This window comes from Tiliqua scincoides, chromosome 3 (assembly GCF_035046505.1).
Source record: "Tiliqua scincoides isolate rTilSci1 chromosome 3, rTilSci1.hap2, whole genome shotgun sequence".
NCBI classification, from domain to species: Eukaryota; Metazoa; Chordata; class Lepidosauria; order Squamata; family Scincidae; genus Tiliqua; species Tiliqua scincoides.
The window spans coordinates 182,445,298-182,466,762 of NC_089823.1; the positions used below are offsets into that span (position 1 = coordinate 182,445,298).

At 40.5% G+C, this 21,465-nt stretch overlaps 1 protein-coding gene across 3 annotated transcripts in view; it reads left to right on the plus strand.

The window, feature by feature from the left end:
- The first annotated feature begins 2,316 nt into the window (after window positions 1-2,316).
- Window positions 2,317-21,465, plus strand: part of GPAM (glycerol-3-phosphate acyltransferase, mitochondrial) — a 34,544-nt gene continuing 15,395 nt past the window's right edge. For 2 of the 3 annotated variants that reach the window (XM_066620533.1, XM_066620534.1), the window contains exons 1-12: window positions 2,317-2,419; window positions 5,389-5,519; window positions 7,451-7,573; window positions 7,958-8,031; window positions 11,038-11,151; window positions 11,841-11,990; window positions 12,574-12,670; window positions 13,928-14,064; window positions 15,726-15,825; window positions 17,143-17,355; window positions 17,800-17,913; window positions 20,659-20,744. In XM_066620533.1, coding sequence (XP_066476630.1) covers window positions 5,418-5,519; window positions 7,451-7,573; window positions 7,958-8,031; window positions 11,038-11,151; window positions 11,841-11,990; window positions 12,574-12,670; window positions 13,928-14,064; window positions 15,726-15,825; window positions 17,143-17,355; window positions 17,800-17,913; window positions 20,659-20,744 — 1,310 coding nt within the window. In that variant the 5' untranslated portion in view covers window positions 2,317-2,419; window positions 5,389-5,417. Of the gene's footprint in view, window positions 2,420-5,388; window positions 5,520-7,450; window positions 7,574-7,957; window positions 8,032-11,037; window positions 11,152-11,840; window positions 11,991-12,573; window positions 12,671-13,927; window positions 14,065-15,725; window positions 15,826-17,142; window positions 17,356-17,799; window positions 17,914-20,658; window positions 20,745-21,465 lie in introns of those variants that run through there. The other variant, XM_066620536.1, reaches the window with a different exon arrangement.

A 21,465-nucleotide genomic window follows, 5' to 3' on the forward strand; every position in this document is an offset into this window, starting at 1 on the left:
ATTGGCTGTTCTTCAGGCTTTTGCTAAAATGACTACTTTTCAGTAGTGTGCGGGTGGAGACCACAGTGGGTGAGGCACTTGGGTGTGCGTGAGACATCACTACCAGCCAAAATTGCAAAAATCTCAGTATGTTCAAATAATACCATCATGTTGTATTACACATCATCCAATGTGTAATTTAATGCTGAATGCAATGAAACAAACCACGTTGAAATATCTATATTCTATCAAGAATTATGGCCAAATAATCAGAAAACACAACAGCCTTATGTAACAAAAAGTGGATTTCTTTTTGTCTGGTCCAGAGGGCAGAGCCTCCATTAGCCCAAAGAAAACATCAGAAGGTCGCCAGTTCGAGGTCACCGGCAGCTCTGTGAATGGCGAGACCTTGAAGCAGCTGACAAGCTGAGCTGAGTTATTCTACCTGCTCTTTGGTGTGAGCGAAGTAGCATCTTGGCTGCCCTTCAAGTGAGAGATGAAGGAGCTGCTTGTCAATCAGCATGGGAGGCAACTGGGGGCCAGAAGTGATACCAGACCATGAAAGATCCATCTGAAATGTTGTGCAGTTCTTGAAAGATAGAACCTTTCTGTTATTGTAAAAATCCCCTCAGGGCTTTTGGAGAGATAGCCTGCCTATGTGAACCGCCTTGAATAAAGTCAGAGGAGTAATCCGATGACCAGAAAGGCAGTATACAAATACCAGTATTATTATTATTAACTCAACTGACCAATGAGATTGAATGTTCTGAGCCAATGAGGTGATATTATGACACAGCAGGGAACCAATAAGGTGTTAGTATGAGTCAGCTCTCATATTCATGTATCAGAGCTACTACTAGAATTCAGTTTTGTGAGCGTCATCAAGTTGGCCACTGGTTTTTTGTTGGTTACTGATTTGTTGGGTGACCTGCACTATTATATATTTAAACAAATAAAGTTAATGGCAGTTACATCAACCCTAGAGATGCTACTGCATTTAAGTTGTGTGTATGCTATTGTAATTTCTTCTGTATGGTCTGATAAGAGAGAAGGTTCAACATAAGGGTTATGCAATGAGCTCTCACACTGGGTGACACAAACCCTAGCGGTGCCTCTGGTACTTTTACCAATTAGAGGAGCCCTATGCAAAGCAATCGCTCAGGGGCAGCACAAGCACATACAGAATTCAGTTGGAGGAGCCTCCAACATGTTCAGCCTAGGAATTTGTTTGCAATACCATCCAAACTGGAGCTCACCCTCCTTTCACACAAAAATCAGCTCCTGTGTTCTCCCTCTCTCAACTTGCTTTGTTTCAGCAGGCTCATTTAGGCTGAAATTGTGATGGTATACATTTACATAGGAGCAAGTCCCAATGAACACCAGGAAACTTAGTTCTATGAATCATGATATAGTATGTAGGCTTACATAAAATGTGAATACTAGTCCTACACAATATATGCAAACATTTTCTGAGAGTCCAGGAAATTTCTGGTTCCCCTTCTGTGGTAAGCCTTGCAAACGTGCCTTATGGCACATTTGCAACAGTGCACGCCAGTGGTAATCCAGTGTGTCGAGCCCTCTCTAGCACATGCTTCAGACCATTCTGCACCCTCCTGGGGCTCCACACTAGACTGCGCAAGGCATAAAGTGGGCTAGCAGACATGCTCTGGTGTGAGCTTTGGAAGGGCAAGGCAATGCCTGTGCAGAATGCATTAGAGCAGCGTTTCTCAGTGTCCCTCACTGTACCACTTTACACTTCCACTATTGGAAGTACCACTGGAAGCAACTGGTGATGACATCATTGCCAGTTACTTCTGGGTTGGGAGACCAGATGTTATGCGACAAACACCAGTAAGAGGCTTAGGGTGGATGGGAGGGCTTTTTCGAGCGTGGAAAGCATGCGTGGGAGCTCTGCCCGCTGAGTTGAGCCTCCTACAGCTGTTTGTTGTGTCATATTCCTGGTCTCGCTGCTAGGTGGCAGGCACCCAGGGTCCCACGAGTACCACCAGACACCACCTCAACACACCACCACCCACTTGGACTACTTGGAGGGTAGTCCAAGCCTATGGGATGAGCCCCACTGATTTCAATAGGGTTCATCCTTAGGCTTGAAGGGTAGTCCAAGCCTATGGGATGAGCCCCACTGAATTCAATGGGGTTCATCCTTAGGCTAGGAGGGCTGTGTGAGCGCTGGCTGGCTGGCGGCTGGCTGGCACCAGCAGGCGCCTGCAACCTGGCGCACCAGCCCTGGGACTAGGGGGAGGAACGGCGTCTCGTGCGCGCCATAGCGACGGGCGCTCAGGAAATCGCGTCAGGCCCGGCATCCTCCCGCCCCCACGGCTGGTGCCGCGCTAGTGAAGGAGCGAGCGCGCTCTCTGGCCGGCCAGGCTGCCGCAGGTCTCCTTGGGCTGACTTCGCAGTGCTGGGGAGGCAGTGGCGGGTAGGTGAGGCGGGGGGACTTTGAGGGCTGCTGCAGGTGGGAGGGAGGCTGGGGATGGGGGAACCTCAGGGTAAGGGTGGTGTGTAGAGGAGGTGTGTGTGTGGGGTGTCCTTGGGCATCTATTGCAGTGCCGTGTTGGGGGGCGCTATGGGGGAAATAGTGGGATGGGTTGGTCCAAAAGGCTGCTCCTGTGGGTTGCCTCCTTGAAACGTGCTTGAGGGATGGCTGGAGAGAGAAGCTGATGTGGGGTGGAGAGGTATGGGGTGGAGGGTCTGGGAAAGCCAGGCCACGCACTAGGGTGTGTTTGGGGGTTTTGGGTGGTCTCAGCAGCCCAGGGATGTGGGGTGGGTGGGTGGGGAGGCAGGTGAGGCAGAGCCTCCCCACCAGAGTCCTTCGAAAAGCACCACCGCCGTATGAGGCACCCAAGCACCCACAACCCACGGTTGTGGGTGCTTGGATGCCTCACACGGCGGCGGTGCTTTTCGAAGGACTCCGGTGGGGAGGCTCTGCCTCACCTGCCTCCCCACCCACCCCACATCTGCAGGAGCCCACCTGAGAGTTTGAGGGGATTGCCAAACCATCAGCAATCCACGCATGTGAGAGTGGCTGATGATGCCCCTGAATCACACAATGGGGTGAATTCATACATCTGGAGTGCAGAGTGAAGGTTGGCTTTGGTTTCAAGGTGTCTTTTTTTTAAATGGCTGCAGGGTTTTGTTCAGTGGGACAAGAAGGGACAGAGTCCTGTTGACAGAGCCTGGTGGTGCTATCTTTTGCAATACTGTATTTCCCATGTTAATCCTGGAGTGCATCAAATGGCTAAAGAACTGAAGGTTTTCCTGCAAAACATGTCATGCAGTTTCATTGCTAGCAAAAGAAAAGCATGAGTGTCTTTGTGTGAAGGACTGCTAAGCTTGCATATTTCCTTACATGTTTCTGTTGGGTTTTATCATTAGTGAGTTTTTTTTAAATAAAAGATAATTCTAGATAGAAATAGTTAAAGCTGGAACTAGGCTAGTGGTGTCTGCATTAAAATTCAGAATAGATACTGGAAGGAAATCCAGCTTCCTTTTTAATATGCATTGCTTCTCCTTCTCGCCTTTTCTTTTGACCCTAGAGTTGCACGCCACTGGTGTACTTAACGAACTCTCTTGAAAGCCCTTTCCATCATCCAGCCAACTTGGCTTATATCAGTGCCGTTCCCCTGGTGATATGTAGCTTGACTAAAATCCTCTTGGCAATAACCTGCTGCTGCTCAGGGACATTCAACACCCAATACTCATGTCTGGCCCTTGTACTTTTATTTATAGTTAATCTTTTGAGCCTGTGGTATATTTTTACTCTGCCGATTCACGTTCAGCTAGAGTACTTTGCTTTAACTAGATAAAGTACTATGTGTTAGCTGGCTATAATTTATAAGCTGGATAGTGAAGTAGATCTTGGGGAAAAAAGGAATCTTTTTCTTCTCTAGACCACTGTGAGTTAGTAATATACCAATTAATGAATTAGTAATTCATTAATATGACTTTTGACTTAGAAGTATGCATAGGAGTGCAGATTTAGCATGGTTTTGTTTTAGATTGACAGGTGATGCCTGCCTCTTAACTCACACATCCTTAATGAGTTGTGGCCTAGCTTTTCAAATGGTTGGAAAGTTGTGCTGATTCCAGCATCTTGAATATTGTACCACTGAATATTATACATAAGAACATAAGAACATACCACTGCTTTAACTGAGAAAGAGAGGATGACTGCTGAAGCTTGCAAAATTTAATCCTTGTATGGGATGAGGACAAAAAGACCTCACTGGTGTGTGAGTGACACTGTAATAGAAAACTTTGTGCAGAAATGTGTGCACTTAGAATAAGAGGAGAATCCTGTGTTTGTCTACTCAAAAGTAGGTTCCACTGTATTCAGTGGGACTTCTAGGTAACTGTGTGAAGATTTGCAGAGTAAAGGCATTGATTCCATGGTTAGTTGTCTCAAGTACACTAGATGCAACGAGAGAATAATGCTGCAGTACTAAAATAGCATATGCTCATGAATATATGATGGGAAGTTTCAGGCGACTGGGCTCCCCCCCAACCCTGCTAACACATGATGGGAGCAGTCGAATTTGTTCATGTATTTTTCCTTTTTATATGTAGTGGGAGTGGGAAGTTTGTCACTTTTACAATAAAAGATGTGCATAACTAAAGGGCAATTGGACTGGTTCCTTGCCGTCTTATTTCACTGCACTCCATCACTTCAGGCACTCTCTCCCAGCCTGGCTCACTTCTGGTATTGTAGCTGGGCTGCAAGCAAAGTGTCTACAGCAGTGGAGTGTGGGGATGCAAAATGCAGAAGGAGCGGAGTTCAGTTCCCCATGTGAACCTTCTTCACTTCATACGTGAGCAGAGCAGACATGCGAAGAACAAATGTGACTTCCTCCCATCATGTATATACATTATACATTGACCACAGAGAATACATCAGCTGATAGCGTGCTGAAGATATCCTAAAAGGAGAATGGATTACATAAGGAGAGCAAGAGTATACTTATAATGTGCACCTTCATCTCAGTGCAAGTTTTCTCAGAAGTAGGTTTGACTGAACATGCGAATGATTTTCCCTTCTAAGGAAAGCCTTGCATGAACTAAGTAAAGCAAATGAGGAATATTAAGAAAGAAGTGAATGTTGAAATACAAATAAATGAAATAGTGTTTTCTTTCTATTCATGCCAAGTTAACTGCTTTGTAAATGTCTTATGGCACTGCTTTTGAAGTCATGTCAAGTGTACTTGCTAGACAACCTTGTAATGTCCAGCTTCATAATGGGTGTTGTAATGGCCTCTATCTGGGTGTTAAAATTGCAGTCTAACCACGGGTGATGAATTTGCAACAGTCGTTCATATGAAATACTGCCAGAACAGTTTTTCTGCTGAATTGTGTACCACTTTCCATGAACATTGTCTTTATTTTCTTTTGCAGCCAATGGTATTGAATTTAAATTGCATGTCATGGATGATGCTGCTTTGTCACTTGGAGCAATAGATGTGTCTTGTTCTTCGTCTTTCTCAGAATGCACTGTTTCTAGGTGTAAACACACCAGTGAAGAATGGGTAAGTAAAAATACCCAGCAGTTGTACATGATCTAATTGTTTGTCTATGAATAAGATTATTCTCTTGTCATGGTGAGGAAAATCTTAGCTCATACTTCCATTTCAGAAAATGTGGAAAAAACCATAATGCATTTCTGATGAACGGTGGTGCAGACATACATTAGTAAACATAATGTGTGGTAGAGATTCTGGTAATAGCAATTGCAGACATGGATTTCCAAATGTAGAAAGCTCTCTACATCTAATAGCTCAGTATGAAAAATTTAAAAAAAATTCAAGTGTTTGCTTTCAATATATAAAGGCATGGCATGGCATCATTCCTAATGCTTTCATATTCTCTATAACATATAGATATGTTATATCATATAGGACATATATATATATAACATACATATGTAACATATGTATATAGAGGTTTTAAAATATTTCGTAAGATATTGAATGCAGTTAGGAAAAAAGATAGCAGATATGCAGTCTCTGGCATAGGCTTAAAGACCAAAGAGTGTCTGGGTGGGGCATAAAGATGATTATGAACTGGAGGAGTGGATATGAGGCTAGTAGGGTAGGAAATGTAACATTTTGCAGTATTCAAGGGTGAGCTTAGCTTGAGCTTGAAACTCATGAAGCGTTGGAGACATGGTCAGCCTTGAGAGAAAAGAGGATTACTCTGGCAGCTGTGTTTTAGGTTAACAGTTTCTAGATAAGAAAATAGGTTGCTGTACTCAACACAAAGGGCTATGGGAAAAGCAACTTGACTTTTACAAAAGACTGGATAGCTTGACAGTCATAGATGTTTCTTGTGAGGAGGAGGATAGAAATAAGAATTAGAAGTGACTTAAGTTTTGCTAAATTACTTGTTAAGAATGCTGTCATTGATGGTGTACGAAATGCAGCTAGGGAGAAAAGGGAGGGATTAGTGCTTCATTTTGGCTAAGTTAAAAAAAAAAAGCTTCTGGTGGTTATTAGTTAAATGTTACCAGTATTAAATTATTTAGTATACTGATAGGTTTTGCATTTTACCTTGTGTTTGGCCATTCTGATTTTTGTGTTCTGAATCTGTGTCCTCTTAATTGCTTTGTAAATAATGTGTGTAGGTGTGTCTTATGTATAGCTTTAACCTCAGCCTGGTGTGTTCTACCTATATTTGGCATTTTTTCCTTAATTTTTGGCCAGTTCTATGCATATTTACTCAAAGTAAATCACACTGAATTCATTGGAACTCCTAAATACATGTGTACAGGATTGCAGCTCTCATTTGTTTTCTCCAAGTTACACTGTACTGTACCTCACTTTGTGATACCAGAAACAGAAAACAAACCTACCATGTCTTCCTCAATCTAGTGACTTATTTTAATAATGCTTAATATTTGCTGAACCAACAGGAAAAAAATTATTGAAGCTGGTTTCCAATAGTATTTTATATTTGTAGATTGTATAGTTAAAGATAATCTAGTAAAAAGATAAAACTGCATGTTGTTACCTCATAATACTTCAGCAGCTAAAGCTGTAGTCCTAAACATACTAACCAGAGAATAAGCCCCTGTGAACAACTGGCAACAATTTAAGAAGTTGGTCAGCTGTAATAATCTGTTTTGTGGCATATTTTGCATTCTTAGACTTGGAAAATGCTAGGACATTTAGCGTTTTGCAAATATGTCTGCTTTATGTACATTAGTTTGTATTTGGTATTTAGCTCTGGGCTTGGATTATGGTTAGTTCTTAAAAGTTTATTCTTAAATCTGGTTGAGACAGATTTAATTGTTCTTAAGCTGAGGGCATGATCCAATCAAAGTTGTCCCACTCACTTCAGTGGGAGAGTTACATGCAATCTTAAATTTCTGTTGAAATCAGTGATTTTAAATATTTGTTGTTATAAAGGCTATCTTTATAATATAATGTCTTTATTTACTGCCTTGTTTGGTTGCTTTTAGGGAGAATGCAATTCTAGGCCTACTGTCTTCCGATCAGCCACTTTAAAATGGAAAGAGACCCTGCTGGGCAGAAATAGACCATTTGTGGGACGCTGTTGTTACGTATGCACACCCCAGAGTCGGGTAAATTGGATTATGTTGGTAATAAATTAAAACGTAATTTCATATGATGATATTGAAACAGTGTGCCCATTTCAGAACTGTGTATCTTGTGCTTTCATCTTTTACTCTTTACTTTAGGACCCAGTTTTTCAGCACTGTTGCAGCTGTGCCAACGGGGTATGCACTGTATCCTGTGTTACCTCCTAAAGGTAAAGGAACATTTGTTCCCTTACCTCAGGGCTGCGTTGCTGCTTCATTGCCTCTGGAAAGTTGGATAAGATTGGGCCCTTAATGTTAATTCCAGACCACTCCTTGACATAGGCAGATTTATGCCTTACATCTCTGTACTGAGGAAGGAGACTGCTTATAATACATAAATTGGTAATGTCTCTTCCTTTCTTTCAGGACAAACTTTTCAATGCTAGTATTCCTTCTTTGGGTCTCCGTAATGTCATTTACATTAATGAAACGCATACACGGTGAGTCAACTTTTAAAAGAATAGGTATTAATATTACTGTTAGAACATAATGGAGTGCTTCAAAATGACTGAGAGCGAAAGAAAGGTCACAGAAAGGGACTTTTCTGCACTGTTCTCCCAATTGAAGTCCTCTGAAAAGGTGTTGAGAGTTGAGTGGGGGGAGGAGACCTCAGGAAGAAGATGATGTGTGGCTTAGAGGACTGCAGACAGAAATTGAACTGAGGCTTCCTAACTCTCAGCAGCAGTTTTTTAGGGGGTGGGGGAGGGAGAAGGAGCTTCTATGAGCTTTCTTCTGTTTGCATTTGTTTTATATCAGTGTAATGTGAATTGGACATATCTGGCAGATGAGCTAAAAGAATGAAAACTAAGATATGATAATATTATTTTGTTGTATTTAGCCTACAGATTATATTAGATTTTGGCACACAAAGTATATCAGTACAGGAGGGCCTGCTGTATCTACGGATTCAGGACCCACAGATTTCAGTATCAGCAGGTCAGACCCACATGGACTCTCTGGAGGCAAGCATGGCTTCCCTGGTCCTCAGAACATCCTCCGGAGGTCACAGGAGTACAACTCTCATTGCCTTCGGAAGATAATAGGTGCCCCCAAACCTGCAGAATTCATCATCTGTGGGTTTCTTTATCTGCAGGGGGTCCTGGAACAGAACCCCCGCAGATAACATGGGACACCCTATACCAGGGGTGCTCACACTTTTTTGGCTCGAGAGCTACTTTGAAACCCAGCAAGGCCCGGAGATCTACCAGAGTTTTTTTTACAATGTTCGCGCCATCATAACATATAACATTTATGTGTACAATGTATGTTGGTGTACCTTGAGCCCCACTGAGTATAACAGGACTTACTCCTGAGTAGACATGCCTAGGATTAGGCTGTGAGGCTGCAATCCTAGCCACACTTACCTGGGAGTAAGCCCCATTGAGTACAATGGGCCTTACTCCCGGCGTTTCCTCCCAGAGGCACCTGAAGGGGAGGGTCTGCACTCCGCGATCTACTCATTTTGCCTCGCGATCTACCGGTAGATCGCGATCCACTTATTGCGCACCCCTGCCCTATACTGTAGAGATACAAATAGTTTTTGATAAATAAAATAAATTTTAGGAATGTTGAATATAAATTGCTCATATATAAACCTCATTTTTATATTAAAAACACAACACAGAGAACAGCAATGAAAAACCTCCTGCAACAGTAGCTTAATTTAATCTGCTTATGCAGTGTCTTTTTTTTTTCCAATCAACACTGCTAGCATTTTTTAAACTCATCATAAATGGATATTCAGGCCTGGAAAACAGCACTATGTGCATTTAGCATTGTAATGAACAGAGCCAGTGAGTGCATTGATTTGTAAAAATTTATTTTAACAGACTATAAAACATGTATCCATTGCAATTGTGATACTTTTGTTCCTCAGACTGTGATCATGCTTTGTTTGTTTGCAATAATTTTTGGCAGTATTTTAGATATCATCAGTATGATTCCACATTATAATTGTAGGTTGATAATATGGTAGTTACATATTTCCATTGTTTATTGCATCACCTTGAGTATTGTTTTAATTGAAGAGATGACTGATAAATGTCATAAATGAGCAAGTAATTGGAGAGCTTTATAGGTCTTCATTACAGGATTAGGAATTTGTGATTATAAATCCTGCTGTATCCATGAGCTTGGCATGCGCAGTATCTATGTGAGAGCTAGTGTGTGGTATATATATATATATATATAAACTATGCAGCACGGCACTATGAGATACAATCACAAATTGTCATCTTCCTTGAATATTCAGAAATCAGTTCTTGAGATCCTGACCAAAATGTGTGAGAAGGGGGGATATAGCATTTACCAGAGAGATTTTTTGTTTCTACCTAGGGAGAAAAAGTCTTTTCAGATTTAAGATATTTTATAAAAACCAATTTGTTACTATGCCTAGTTAATGTCAGTAATCTTCTTGACTGTTGGATCCTTTTGAACTAAAGGACTTCTTGCTGTTTAAGTTCCCTTGCAGAAGTCATGAGCACAGAATTTATTGCTACTGCCGGACAGATATTCAGAATATAATCTGTAAGAAGTCCTAGAGATTGATGGAGAGTTATCTGTTCAGGAGTCCCAAGTCCTTTGATTTAAGTAAAGTAAATTTACATGTCAATGTGATTCTTACTGAAGCATGGTGATGTCTAAATTGGAATTTTTATTTGCTTAGAACTGGATTGCATGGTAATGCATAGTGTATTGGGTTCAAAATGGTAAGGGCATGATGACAAGTATCTGTGCAAAGTATAGAACTACCTTGACGCCTGAACTGAATAATTTTGGTTTCATTCTGAGACAATAAGAAACATCACCTGTACATTTTTAGACTTATTTCAGTCCATGTTTGTTACTGCCAGATACTGTATATTGCAGTCATAAAGGTGCAACTATCTGGATTGCATATCTGTGTTCATTTAAACATAATTGTGTTAGATGCTAATTAAGTGGGCATTTAATAGAATTGTCAACAGATAAAAGAATTATTAGTTGATTGATCTCTTGCTTTTTAACCAATTAAAATTAAATATATTTGCATATCACCAACATCAAAATTGGAACCTTTTTAAGGTACCAAAAGAGTATTAAAAAATTTAAGAATATAATAAAAGATGCTGTATTGTTACAGCCAAGGAGGCTAGGTTTCATTTTTTCATTTCTTTTAACACTTACACACCAGAACCAAATTGCTTCAAAAATTAAGTGTCCTGAAAGGCCACAAATTTAAAATGTACTCTGGAATGTTTACCCCTACTGATCAATCATCAGAGCTTTGTTGATCAACCAATTAAAGATGACAGTCTAGTATTTAATAGGACTATGGGAAATAGGGGATCAGTCAGTTAGACAAGCTTGACCAAAGTGTATTTTGAGTGTCTTTCCCATGGTATATTAAATATTTAATTACATTACATCAATAATTGTTACATAATCTATATTTAATTACATTACAGGCACAGAGGTTGGCTGGCCAGGCGGCTCTGTTACGTTCTTTTTGTTCAAGAACGTGATGTTCATAAGGGCATGTTTGCAAATAATGTGACAGAAAAAGTACTGAACAGCAGTAGGTAAGAGCTTGTATTTTATTTTATTTTATTTTTTATTTCTGGGTCATAGACAGTAACAACCTGTTAGATTTCTGTGGAATAAGCCTTAGAAGTGTCTTCTCTTTGATTGTGAAAAATCTCCAATTCAGCAATTAATGAAGCCAACTTTCCCATTGAAGTACCTTCTCTTTCACCTTTACACTCTTCAGAGAACCTATTGGGAAACATCTCATGTACTTATGTCATGCAGTATGATGGGAATTTTGTAGTTACGCCTCAGCCTACTGCAGCGTCTGAATCCTTCTACAGAATGCTCTAAGAAGGCTGGAAGGCTGTTGAAGTTCAAAGTATTAAAAATCATATGCTTTTAAAAGCAATATATCGATTTATTTTTATGTGTTTTTGTTTTTTCTTTGAAAGCTGAAAACCCACCAGAGCATTAATTGAAAAATGCTCATTAGTAAAGAATGCAATTCATTATTATGTACAGGTTGCTCCAGCCAGTATATTGAGTAGGGAATTTCTGTAACTTTGATATCTGAATACTAATTTTTTAAATTAAGACATATCAGTAAGACCAGGTGAGATATACAGCTAGTTCTAGCCTTTCAAGTTTCCATTGCAGTTATGTTAATAGTATAAATCCGTCTGACAACATAACTTGAACGAGCCTATGTTGAGAATCATCTTGCAGTATTCGTAATTTCCAGAGTACAGAATGCTATTGCAGATGAGGCTTCAGAGATGTCTGCTGCTGCAGGCTCTGGTCAGCTGGACCCCAGAACCACCAGCAAGGTCAAGAAGAAAGCTAGAAGCATTCTTCAGGAAATGGTAGCAAATGTCTCCCCTGCTTTGATCAGGTAATGAAACTAGCTTTTTGTTGAGAACGTCTGGAAGATGGGAAATGAAACCTGCAATAGATCATTGTCTCTGCCTTAAATGTTTACTCCTGTTTTCATTTTGTAAACAAACCTGAAAGCATTGCTATTGGTCCTTGAAGAATATACATATTGCTTCATGTTCTAATGTGACAGTACTTACAAACTTTTCAGTGCAACAAAATAACATTTTGTCATGAATTAATGTTATCAGCCCAATGATGTCTTCTATTGTTGAAACCTAATCTATCTTAAAAACTCTTGATACATTTAGTAGAACTTGATACATTTATAAGGACTGTTATCTTCTTAACTACATTTTATTTCAAAACTTTGGATATAGTTCAATGTGCTGCTGCTGTTTGATTATGTTTATATATGGTAGAGTATATTTTCAGAGTTTTGTCCATCTTTCTATAAAAGTATTCATTGAAGTGTTATAAGTTGGCATGGTTTTATATATTTGTTTCCACTGGTTATATTGTGTTATATTAACATAATCTGAAATCCATATATAAAACATAATTTCTGTTCTATGGTGGTTCAACCTTTATTGTCTTTCTAGGTTAACAGGATGGGTATTGCTGAAGTTATTTAACAGCTTTTTCTGGAATATCCAGATTCACAAAGGCCAACTGGAGATGGTGAAAGCAGCAACTGAGGTAGGAAAGTAGTCAAGTGCACTGTGTAACAAGATGATGCAGAATGTTAGATTCTATATCCTAGCATAATGCAAATTATATGGTTGGCAACTACAGTGGTCCCTCCTTGTCCACGATCTTCGTATCCGCAGTTTCCACCATCTGAAGATCCCAAGTCTGTGGACCATGGGGCAGTCTCTAGCACTCCTGTAAGTCACTTCCAGGTCATACCAATGTCGGCGACCCCCTCCTTTGGCTCTGGCATGCTCAGTGGAACTGTTTGGAAATGCTTTGAAATGCATTCTAGGGCACACTAGGGGCAAGGGAGTGGGCTGTGGGCCTCTGCGCGACCTGGAAGTGGCTTCAGGGAGTGCTAGAAAGTGTCCTGCAGTTGGCACTGGTTTGCAGCACTAAGTAGGAAAAACAATATTTATTTATTTTACTTTTTAAAGTAACAAAAAGTGAAAAGTAAAGTTTTTAAAGTAGATCATCCATGGATTTTGGCATCCATGGGAAGTCCAGGAACAGAACCCCTGCAGATGCCAAGGGCCCACTGTAGCTTGTGACTGAGACCCTATCCTGCGTTGAGCAAAGGCTAAACAGGCAGCAGAAATTGCTCCATTCTTGAATTCACTAACTGAATTCATTAACTGAATTCAACTCAGTTAAATGCCAATTTGTTGGTTGTGAGTGGCTGTTTGCTGGAGTTCATGCTTAGACTAGACACTATGGCTCTGCCAAACCCTAACATGCTGTTGATCCTGGAGAGAAGGGAGCTAAAGAACTCTTTCCCTTTATCTTTGTTTGTGTGGTGGAATATGGTTGAGGTGCCTATTAAAAGGACAGGTGTCCTTGGAATTGGGGCCACGTTGGAGCAGGTGCGAAAATACCATGGAACCTTAGAATTCTTAGGTGTTTCACTGTGTGGGGAATACTTTTCACAAATTCCTTTCATACAGATTCTCCTTAATTTGGGTTATGCCTTTATCATTCCTTTTCTAACTAAATATGTGACCGGTTTTACTTGCCATTGCTCTACTGTAGGTAATTTGAAACTCATCAAGCTAATTTAATGGGAGGGGTGTGTGTGTGTGTGTGTGTGTGCCTGAGAGAGAGAGCTTTCTACAGAATGCCATTTATCAGACCAAAGTGTGGAGAGCAAAAATGTTTGTAAACGTTATATATGCAGGCCACCCAGGTAAACGCAAAAACTAAGACTGTATGGTTTGAACAAAAATGTATGTTATGTATAACAGAAACTTTTTTTTCTTTATACAGCTAAATTTGCCTCTTGTCTTCCTACCTGTTCACAAGTCTCACATTGACTACCTGCTCCTCACCTTTATTCTTTTCTGTCATAACATCAAAGCACCCTACATTGCAGCAGGGAATAACTTGAATATTCCCGTTTTTAGGTAATGCTGTATGCTTTTTGTTTTGATGTCAGCAGTGTTGACTGGAATGGTATCTGTGGCCAGGTGTACTGGCCAAGGGCTCACTTGGCTGGGCTGCCCGAACACTCCCTTCTAGGGTAGTGTGCTATCATGGTGTGGGCAGGAGACACCGTGAGAGGTCCAGTGAAGGGCCCCTATAACCTGGCACCAGAATTATGTGTTGCATACCTCACCAAAATCTGTTAACATTTATATCCAAATTACTGGCACACATAATTCTTTCTCTTAGCTAGGTTGTCACAACAGCTATGTTAATTGTATCATTGTAATACATTGTTGCAGCAATTTTATGTTGGAAAATTAAGGTGGTCAAGATACCAATTTGTATGTGTTGTCTTTATGAAGATATCCCTTTGAGAATTTAGGGAAGTGTGTTAGGAGATTTAGGGCTCAATCTAGACCTGTCGATGGGCCGGCACAAGTCCCTTACACTGGTCCAGGAATGTTGGGAAGGTGCTGTAAAGCACATTCATGCCTCTGGGGCAGTTGGCTGAGTCAGTGCATGGACAAGCACTGGCTTGTGGAGGCTGCTTCCTTCCACCAAGTAAGGTTGTGCTGACCTAGGGTGACCAGTTTGGGGGAGTAGGGGAGGGCAGAACAGAGATGTTTCAGGACAGGGGAAGGAGGGGGAGTCAGTGGGTGGAACAGGCCTAGGAGGGGGTGGGTCTGTCCTGGGTGACCTAGGCCAGATCCTAACCCTTCCTTCCAGCCAGCCTGGCATACAATGGGCTGCTCAGATCTGTGCCAGCAGTTTTGCTGACTCAGGACCAAGTAGCCCCGTTGGGGTGGCTGCTGTGTGACACAGGGTAAGGGGAAATAAATCCCCTTACTCAGAATTGCATGGCATCCATCTCCAATAGCCAGTCAACCTGCCTGTTCTAGTGCAGAATAGAATTGGGCTGTTAGTAATGCTTGAAGCACAATTGGGTTTGGTTTTATAAGTTCACTATTTCCGTTTCAGCTTGTCTATTGCAAGGGGTACAGAGAGATTTCCAACCCTGTATGCGATGATGAAATCTTGGCCTTACCTTTCACACAGCACCTGCTGTTGTGTCTTTTTTTTTTTTTAACTGCACCAGTATTCAAACATATCCTTGTCTGGCTAAATCAGAACATGATTGTATTTCAAGACATTGTTAATTATCAAATGGAATTAAAAGATGGACTAATTTAAGAAATAATATGGTGCACACTCTTTATGGCAAGATGTGTAGGAAAATATGGTGTTCTGACAGTAAAATTCCTTGAACATTTAAAACCCAGACTGTAGGTTTGATTAAGCAATTTCTGCCCAATGTTGCGTGTATGCAACAGGGACCAAACGTGTACACCTGTGGGCTGGGCAAAAATGATTTAAGATACTGTAGGTTGATAACCATCATGAAGAGATATTGAGGAACTGTCAAGCTTACTTTTCTGTCTGTGTGTTCATATGGTCAGCTAATATTGATCAGTGCTACCAGAACTACAATTAATGCACAGATTTCTCATGTGAGGGGAAAATAAGCGAGTTGCCTGGTTTTCGGTCTGAGATGGTTTAACACAGGTTGTGTTAATATTACGTTCTCTTGCTTCTTGATTCAATTGACCAATAACAAATTATTCCTGTTTGTTTTCTGTAGTACCTTGATCCACAAACTTGGAGGATTTTTTATTCGGCGAAAATTGGATGAGCGACCTGATGGTCGTAAAGATGTTTTGTACCGAGCCTTACTATATATCGTAAGTATCTTTTTTCTCCCTTTATCTCCCACCCTGCGTATCTTTACAAACTATGTAAGAAAGTAAGATGACATTTAATTCTTCAGAGTGGAGCAGGCTGGGAAAACCCATGGCAAGATACTATGAATCTTTTCATGGTTAAACTTCAAAAAAGCAGTGTAGAGAAGGTAAGGTTTCAGCAAGCTGAGGATTGGGGGAGAGTGAAAGGGGAGCAGGGAGGGGGTGTAATTAGGTGGGGAGGGCAGGGAGTGGGGTGGAGAGGGGGGCAGGATCAGTGGCAGAGGCCTCCACCATATCCTGTCTTCCTTCCTGAGCTTGATTTCCCGACATGGGACTGCTCAGATTTGCGCCAGCTATTTTGCAGCTTGTCCGCACACTGGCTCAGCCAGCTATTTTGCTAGTGCAAGTCCTAGTAGCCTATTATAGGTGCTGAGGCTTACCGTGGGGAAAGGGGACAAATGTCCTCTTCCATTGGGGAGATATACAGCGGCCTTCCTACATAGGATGCGGCAGAGACCGTTTGGGTGCCACTGTATTGGTCTGTGCTGTGGAGAACAGGATTAAGCTGCCAATAACCAAATATACTGTAGAGGTGTTCCTGAGAAATAATCAAATATGTTGTAAGACAAGAGTGGGTGAAGGGCAAATATCCCTGTTGTAGAAATGGATGGGGTATGAGTATACTTTTCATCAAATCTGTCATGAATTAGTGTTGCTGTGTATTGTATTCCTTGCAAGAATTTATCTGTTTCCATTGGACATTGACATTAGATATTACATTTTGAATATTCTGACTTTATACTGTTATCAGTAATGTCAAGGCATCCATGATCTTGAAGTAAGTACTAGTTGCCATTCTACTTAATGATGTGTAATCCTTGATGAAACAAATGGGATCAGTGAACATGGGCTAAAATTACACTGTATGGTTCTGGGCTTTGAGCCACCAAAACCACCAGCTTTGCTAAAACTGTAATGCAGTCTCTTTGTCAAGTTAAAAGTGAGTGGGGGTATGGATTATGCTCTTGTTTCTGTGCTCTGCAAATAAATGAATTCATTTTCAGAGAAAGTGGGGGTGGAAAATCCAGAAAAAGGGTGGTTTGTCACCCTGGTTCTTTTTTACTTTGTTGAAAGGTGTGTGTGCCTTGAGTTTTATAGCACAATAGGTTTTAAAACATATCTGAGATATGAATTCTTTTAATATTAACCAAAGACCTTATATACTTTGATGATGAAAGCAGACTGTCACACTGTCTTGTCTTAGTGAAATGAAGTAATGCTAAGAATTTATTTTGGATTTTGTTTTTGTTCTTCTAGCATGTCCAAGAGTTGCTTCGACAGCAACAGTTCTTAGAGATATTCCTGGAGGGCACACGGTCCCGGAGTGGAAAGACATCCTGTGCAAGGGCAGGCCTCTTATCTGTGGTAGTGGATGCTCTGTATGCAAATGCTACTCCTGACATACTAATTATTCCAGTGGGAATATCCTATGACAGAATTATTGAAGGTCACTACAATAGTGAACAGCTGGTAAGGATATCTAGAATACTATTGTTTAGTAGAATTTTAAAGTTCTTTCAGTATTTGATGTTATCATGCTCTCATGTACTCCAACAACAACCCTGTGAGGTTGTTTTAGGCTGAGACAAAAAGAAAATGACTGACTCAAGATTGCCCAGTGAAGTTTCTTTGCTGAATGGGATTTTGACCTGGGTCTGCACAGTCCTAATTAGGCCTTCTAAGTACTACAGCTCGTTGCTGGCTTAGACTGTGTCAAATCAGAGTTCATCTAACCTGGGCTGTTTGACTGGTGCTAGTCTAACCACTGAACCACACCAGCTCTCAACTAATATGACTTGGTGATAATTTATGCTTTGGAAATACAGATTATATAATTATTTCATGGTTTCACTTTAATATTAAAAATCCTTTCATTGCATTGTTTTATTCTTGGAATTTTTAAATGTTTTGCAGGGAAAACCCAAGAAGAATGAAAGCCTTTGGAGTGTAGCCAGAGGAGTCTTCCGAATGCTGCGGAAGAATTATGGATGTGTTAGAGTAGATTTCGCACAACCATTTTCTTTAAAAGTAAGTTTCCTGCATGGGATCCTGTTCTGTTTGGCTCAGATTTCCTTGTTAAAGTAAGATTTATTGGGTGGGCGGGTGTTCAAATCCAGTTCAATTCAGCCAGTCCAGAATCTTGTTCTCTAATACTGGATGCATCTGAATGGTTCAGGCATATCAGAACAGCATGTGATATGTATTTTTATGTACCAGTTTCTGGTCACTAATACTTCTAATTGTAGAACAACCTCTTTATTGTACAAAACCTGAGACTACACCTTGTGTGGAACAAGACATGTCATGCCTATTACAGTGCAATCCTTTGCATGTTTGCTCAGAAGTAAATTGCATAATATTCAAAGGATCTTATATAAGATTGTAGCCTCAATCTTGTATCGTTCAAGCAAGGGAGTTCTTTCCTTGGATTTCCTGGATTGCTTAATTGGGACACATGCTTCTAGAGAAGTGTTGAGTGTTTGTTTCATGCTCACATTCAGCAGGCTGTGCATGTGTTTTCATTTATGCAACACTGAACAGTTAAGTTTAACAGCAGTTGCCTGGTTTGAGAAGGAGGAACTGATCTCTGTTTTCAGTGCTGAAAGTGCTACAGGCCAGCTGGGTAGTTGAACACAACCACAGAAAACTGTTAGTGCCAGGCCTTGTTCCAAAGCTTTTTGAAGAAAATGAAAGATCTATCATTGCTAGGCAGGCTGATTGCATACGAGGTGGTGGGAACTCACCAAGCGGACTGGTAGATTTCTTTAGAAGCAATCCTAACCAACTTTCCAGCACTGACTTAGCTGTGCCAATGTGGCGTGCACTGTATCCTGCAGTGGGAGGCAGTCAAGGGGGGCCTTCTCAAGGTTAGGGAATGTTTGTTACCTTACATTGGGCCCGCATTGTGGCTAAGTGCTGGAATATTGATGAGGATTGAGCCCTAAGTCAACCTGCTATAGCAGACCACCATGATTTCCAGTTCTTAAGGAGGATAGCTCAGATTAGAGTTCAGGACTGAGTGAATAGATATTCTGAGATGTGCTTGCTACCTTTCCTCTTTAGAAAAGAAAGAAAAATAGGACTTGCCATGAATTTCCATTTTGTCCACTGTTTTGTTGCTGGGGAATTACGGTCGACTCAGATATGTCTGCTGGGTTCCTTGGGGGATTATTCTATATGCTCCTTAGTTATTCCAAGTCCACTGGGGATATCTGTCTTACGTTTTTGCTTCACGCAATTATCCCTGACTGTAAAGTTGTCTGTAAGAGTCTATTAGAAATTCCAGTATACCCAAGAACCTAAAGTTATGTCTCAGTTAAGAAAGGAGGAAACTCCTTGCTTCCTGATGTTAGAAGATTTAAAATTCTGCTTCTGAGTTAGGCACAAAGAGAAATCATTTGGGCAATATTTAGGCCTTTCGCCTTTGCTGTCTGAGGGATGTGGGAGAACTCTGAGAATAAGTGACCCATGAATAAAATGTCGCAGCCCATCAGTTAGCAAAAATACATGGGACACTTCTAATTAAGATGGCTTCATTCTAGTTGTGTTTCTGATAGGTAATAAGATGTTTTCTATGAATAATTTAACAAGCCAGTATAACATGATCCCTCTGGTCTTTGAAAGTTCAAAATGTGTTTATTGTTTTAATTGCTGTACTCCTGTCATTAATGCAAGGGAGATGTTTTGAATTTTTCTTTGTGTCTTAATTTAATCACCGTTCTAAACATAGATACAAAAAATTTGTCTTGGGTCTTCTATATCTCCAGCAGTTATCATTTCTCAGCACTTATTTCAATCTGTATAGTAAAATACTGTTGATATTGCACTTTAACAAAAAATTAAATTTACATAATATATTTCCTAAATTATTCTATATTTAGAGGTGTTTGTTTCCTCTTAATAAGAGAGGATTACAGTCTAAGTCTTACTTAAGACAGTTGGCTTACTTCTGAGTAAAATAAATAATACTGTTTTCAAACATCTCTACCTATGTTCTGTTCTGCTATGTGAAGATTTTTTTCTTCTTATAGTTTCTTTCAGTAAAACGTGTATGAAACTTTTATACTATTTGGTTCTAGGACCTCTTGCCAGGATTTTAGGACTTCTTTTTTCTTTCGTTTTGGATTTGTTTCTTTCCTATCCTGTTTAATTTTGGTTATGCCACCGTACTTAGCCAGTTCAAAGCATATTATAGATGAAGTTCTAATTTCCAAAATAAGCAGGATAAGGTGATATTAACTTATCAGCAATAAGTTATAGCAGAATCCTAAAGGTGATGTCACTGGCGGGTGCAGCAATACCAAAGCAGCTACTGCTACATCTTGCGGCACTGTGGCAGCTGCCGGAGGTCCCCTCAGGTGGAGACTTTTGTCCCCTTCCTCCGGTGAAAGTCCCAAGCCCTATAATGGGGCTTCTCAAATCTGCGCCGGCTATTTTGCGGCTCAGGCTTGAGAGACTGTCAGGCTGGAAGATCTAACATGGAGTTCAGGATCTGGCAGAGCAGAGCTCTGTTGGTCCCAGCCCCTCCTCCCTTTCTTTATATATAGTCTGTCTACTGATAAGGCAAGATGATCACAAGAAGCAAATGACATCAGTGCTACAGCTTCTGCATCAGTTACCTGCCTGGATTCTTTATACAGTTTTAAAAATTAAACTTTTAAAATACATTTTATTTTCCTAGTGATATTCATTATGATGTTCTCTCAAAACCATTTTGTTAATTGAAATTCTACATTTTACTGCAAGTAATATATAAATAATATATATTTCTAGGAGTATTTAGATGGCCAGTGCCAGAAACCTGTGCCTGTTCCTCTGTCGTTGGAGCAAACTCTCTTACCAGCTATATTACCTTCAAGGTAGGTTGCAACTAAGAAAATTTCAGCAATAATTAGCAAGTGATATTTTTGCTAAAGTGATGTTGTGTTTAAATTTAACCTGTATTTAATATTAATGCCTTTAAAAGTTACCTTGCAGTTCCTACTGAACTGAATTTATCATGTTGATTTTAAGAAAATTTATTTATACATACATACATGCCCCACCTTTCCACACCACTTAAGGGCCCTCAAGGCCTACAACCTAACTCCTAATGGAATGGTCCAGATCACGCCATGGTTTTGTAGGTTTGGGAATGTGCCAAGACCATGCATTCCCCCTCCCCATTTGTTCCATGCCCCATGTACAAAGGAATCCTGGGCTGTTAGACCACAACTTTGTATGTTACCTCGGCATTATGGTTCACTTGTGTCTACAAAGCAAGGTATGAAACAAAGATCCTACCGTGGTTGTAAACCACATCTCCCAGGTTCAAGTGATATGACAGTTGCATCATCTGATCTAGATCATTGACATAAATGTGCCACTTTTACAACTGGATTACTGTTCTTACTCTCTGTGTTCTAGCTTTCTTAGTAACTTTCATGAACTTGCAGTGCAATCCTATGCAGGAACTTACTCCTAGGTAAGTGTGTATAGGATTGCAGCCTTATACATCTTGATATTCTAGTGGGGTACTTCATAAGGAAGAACATTTTGTATTGGAAAAACAATTGCACTAGGATGCTTCCTCTTAGCCTG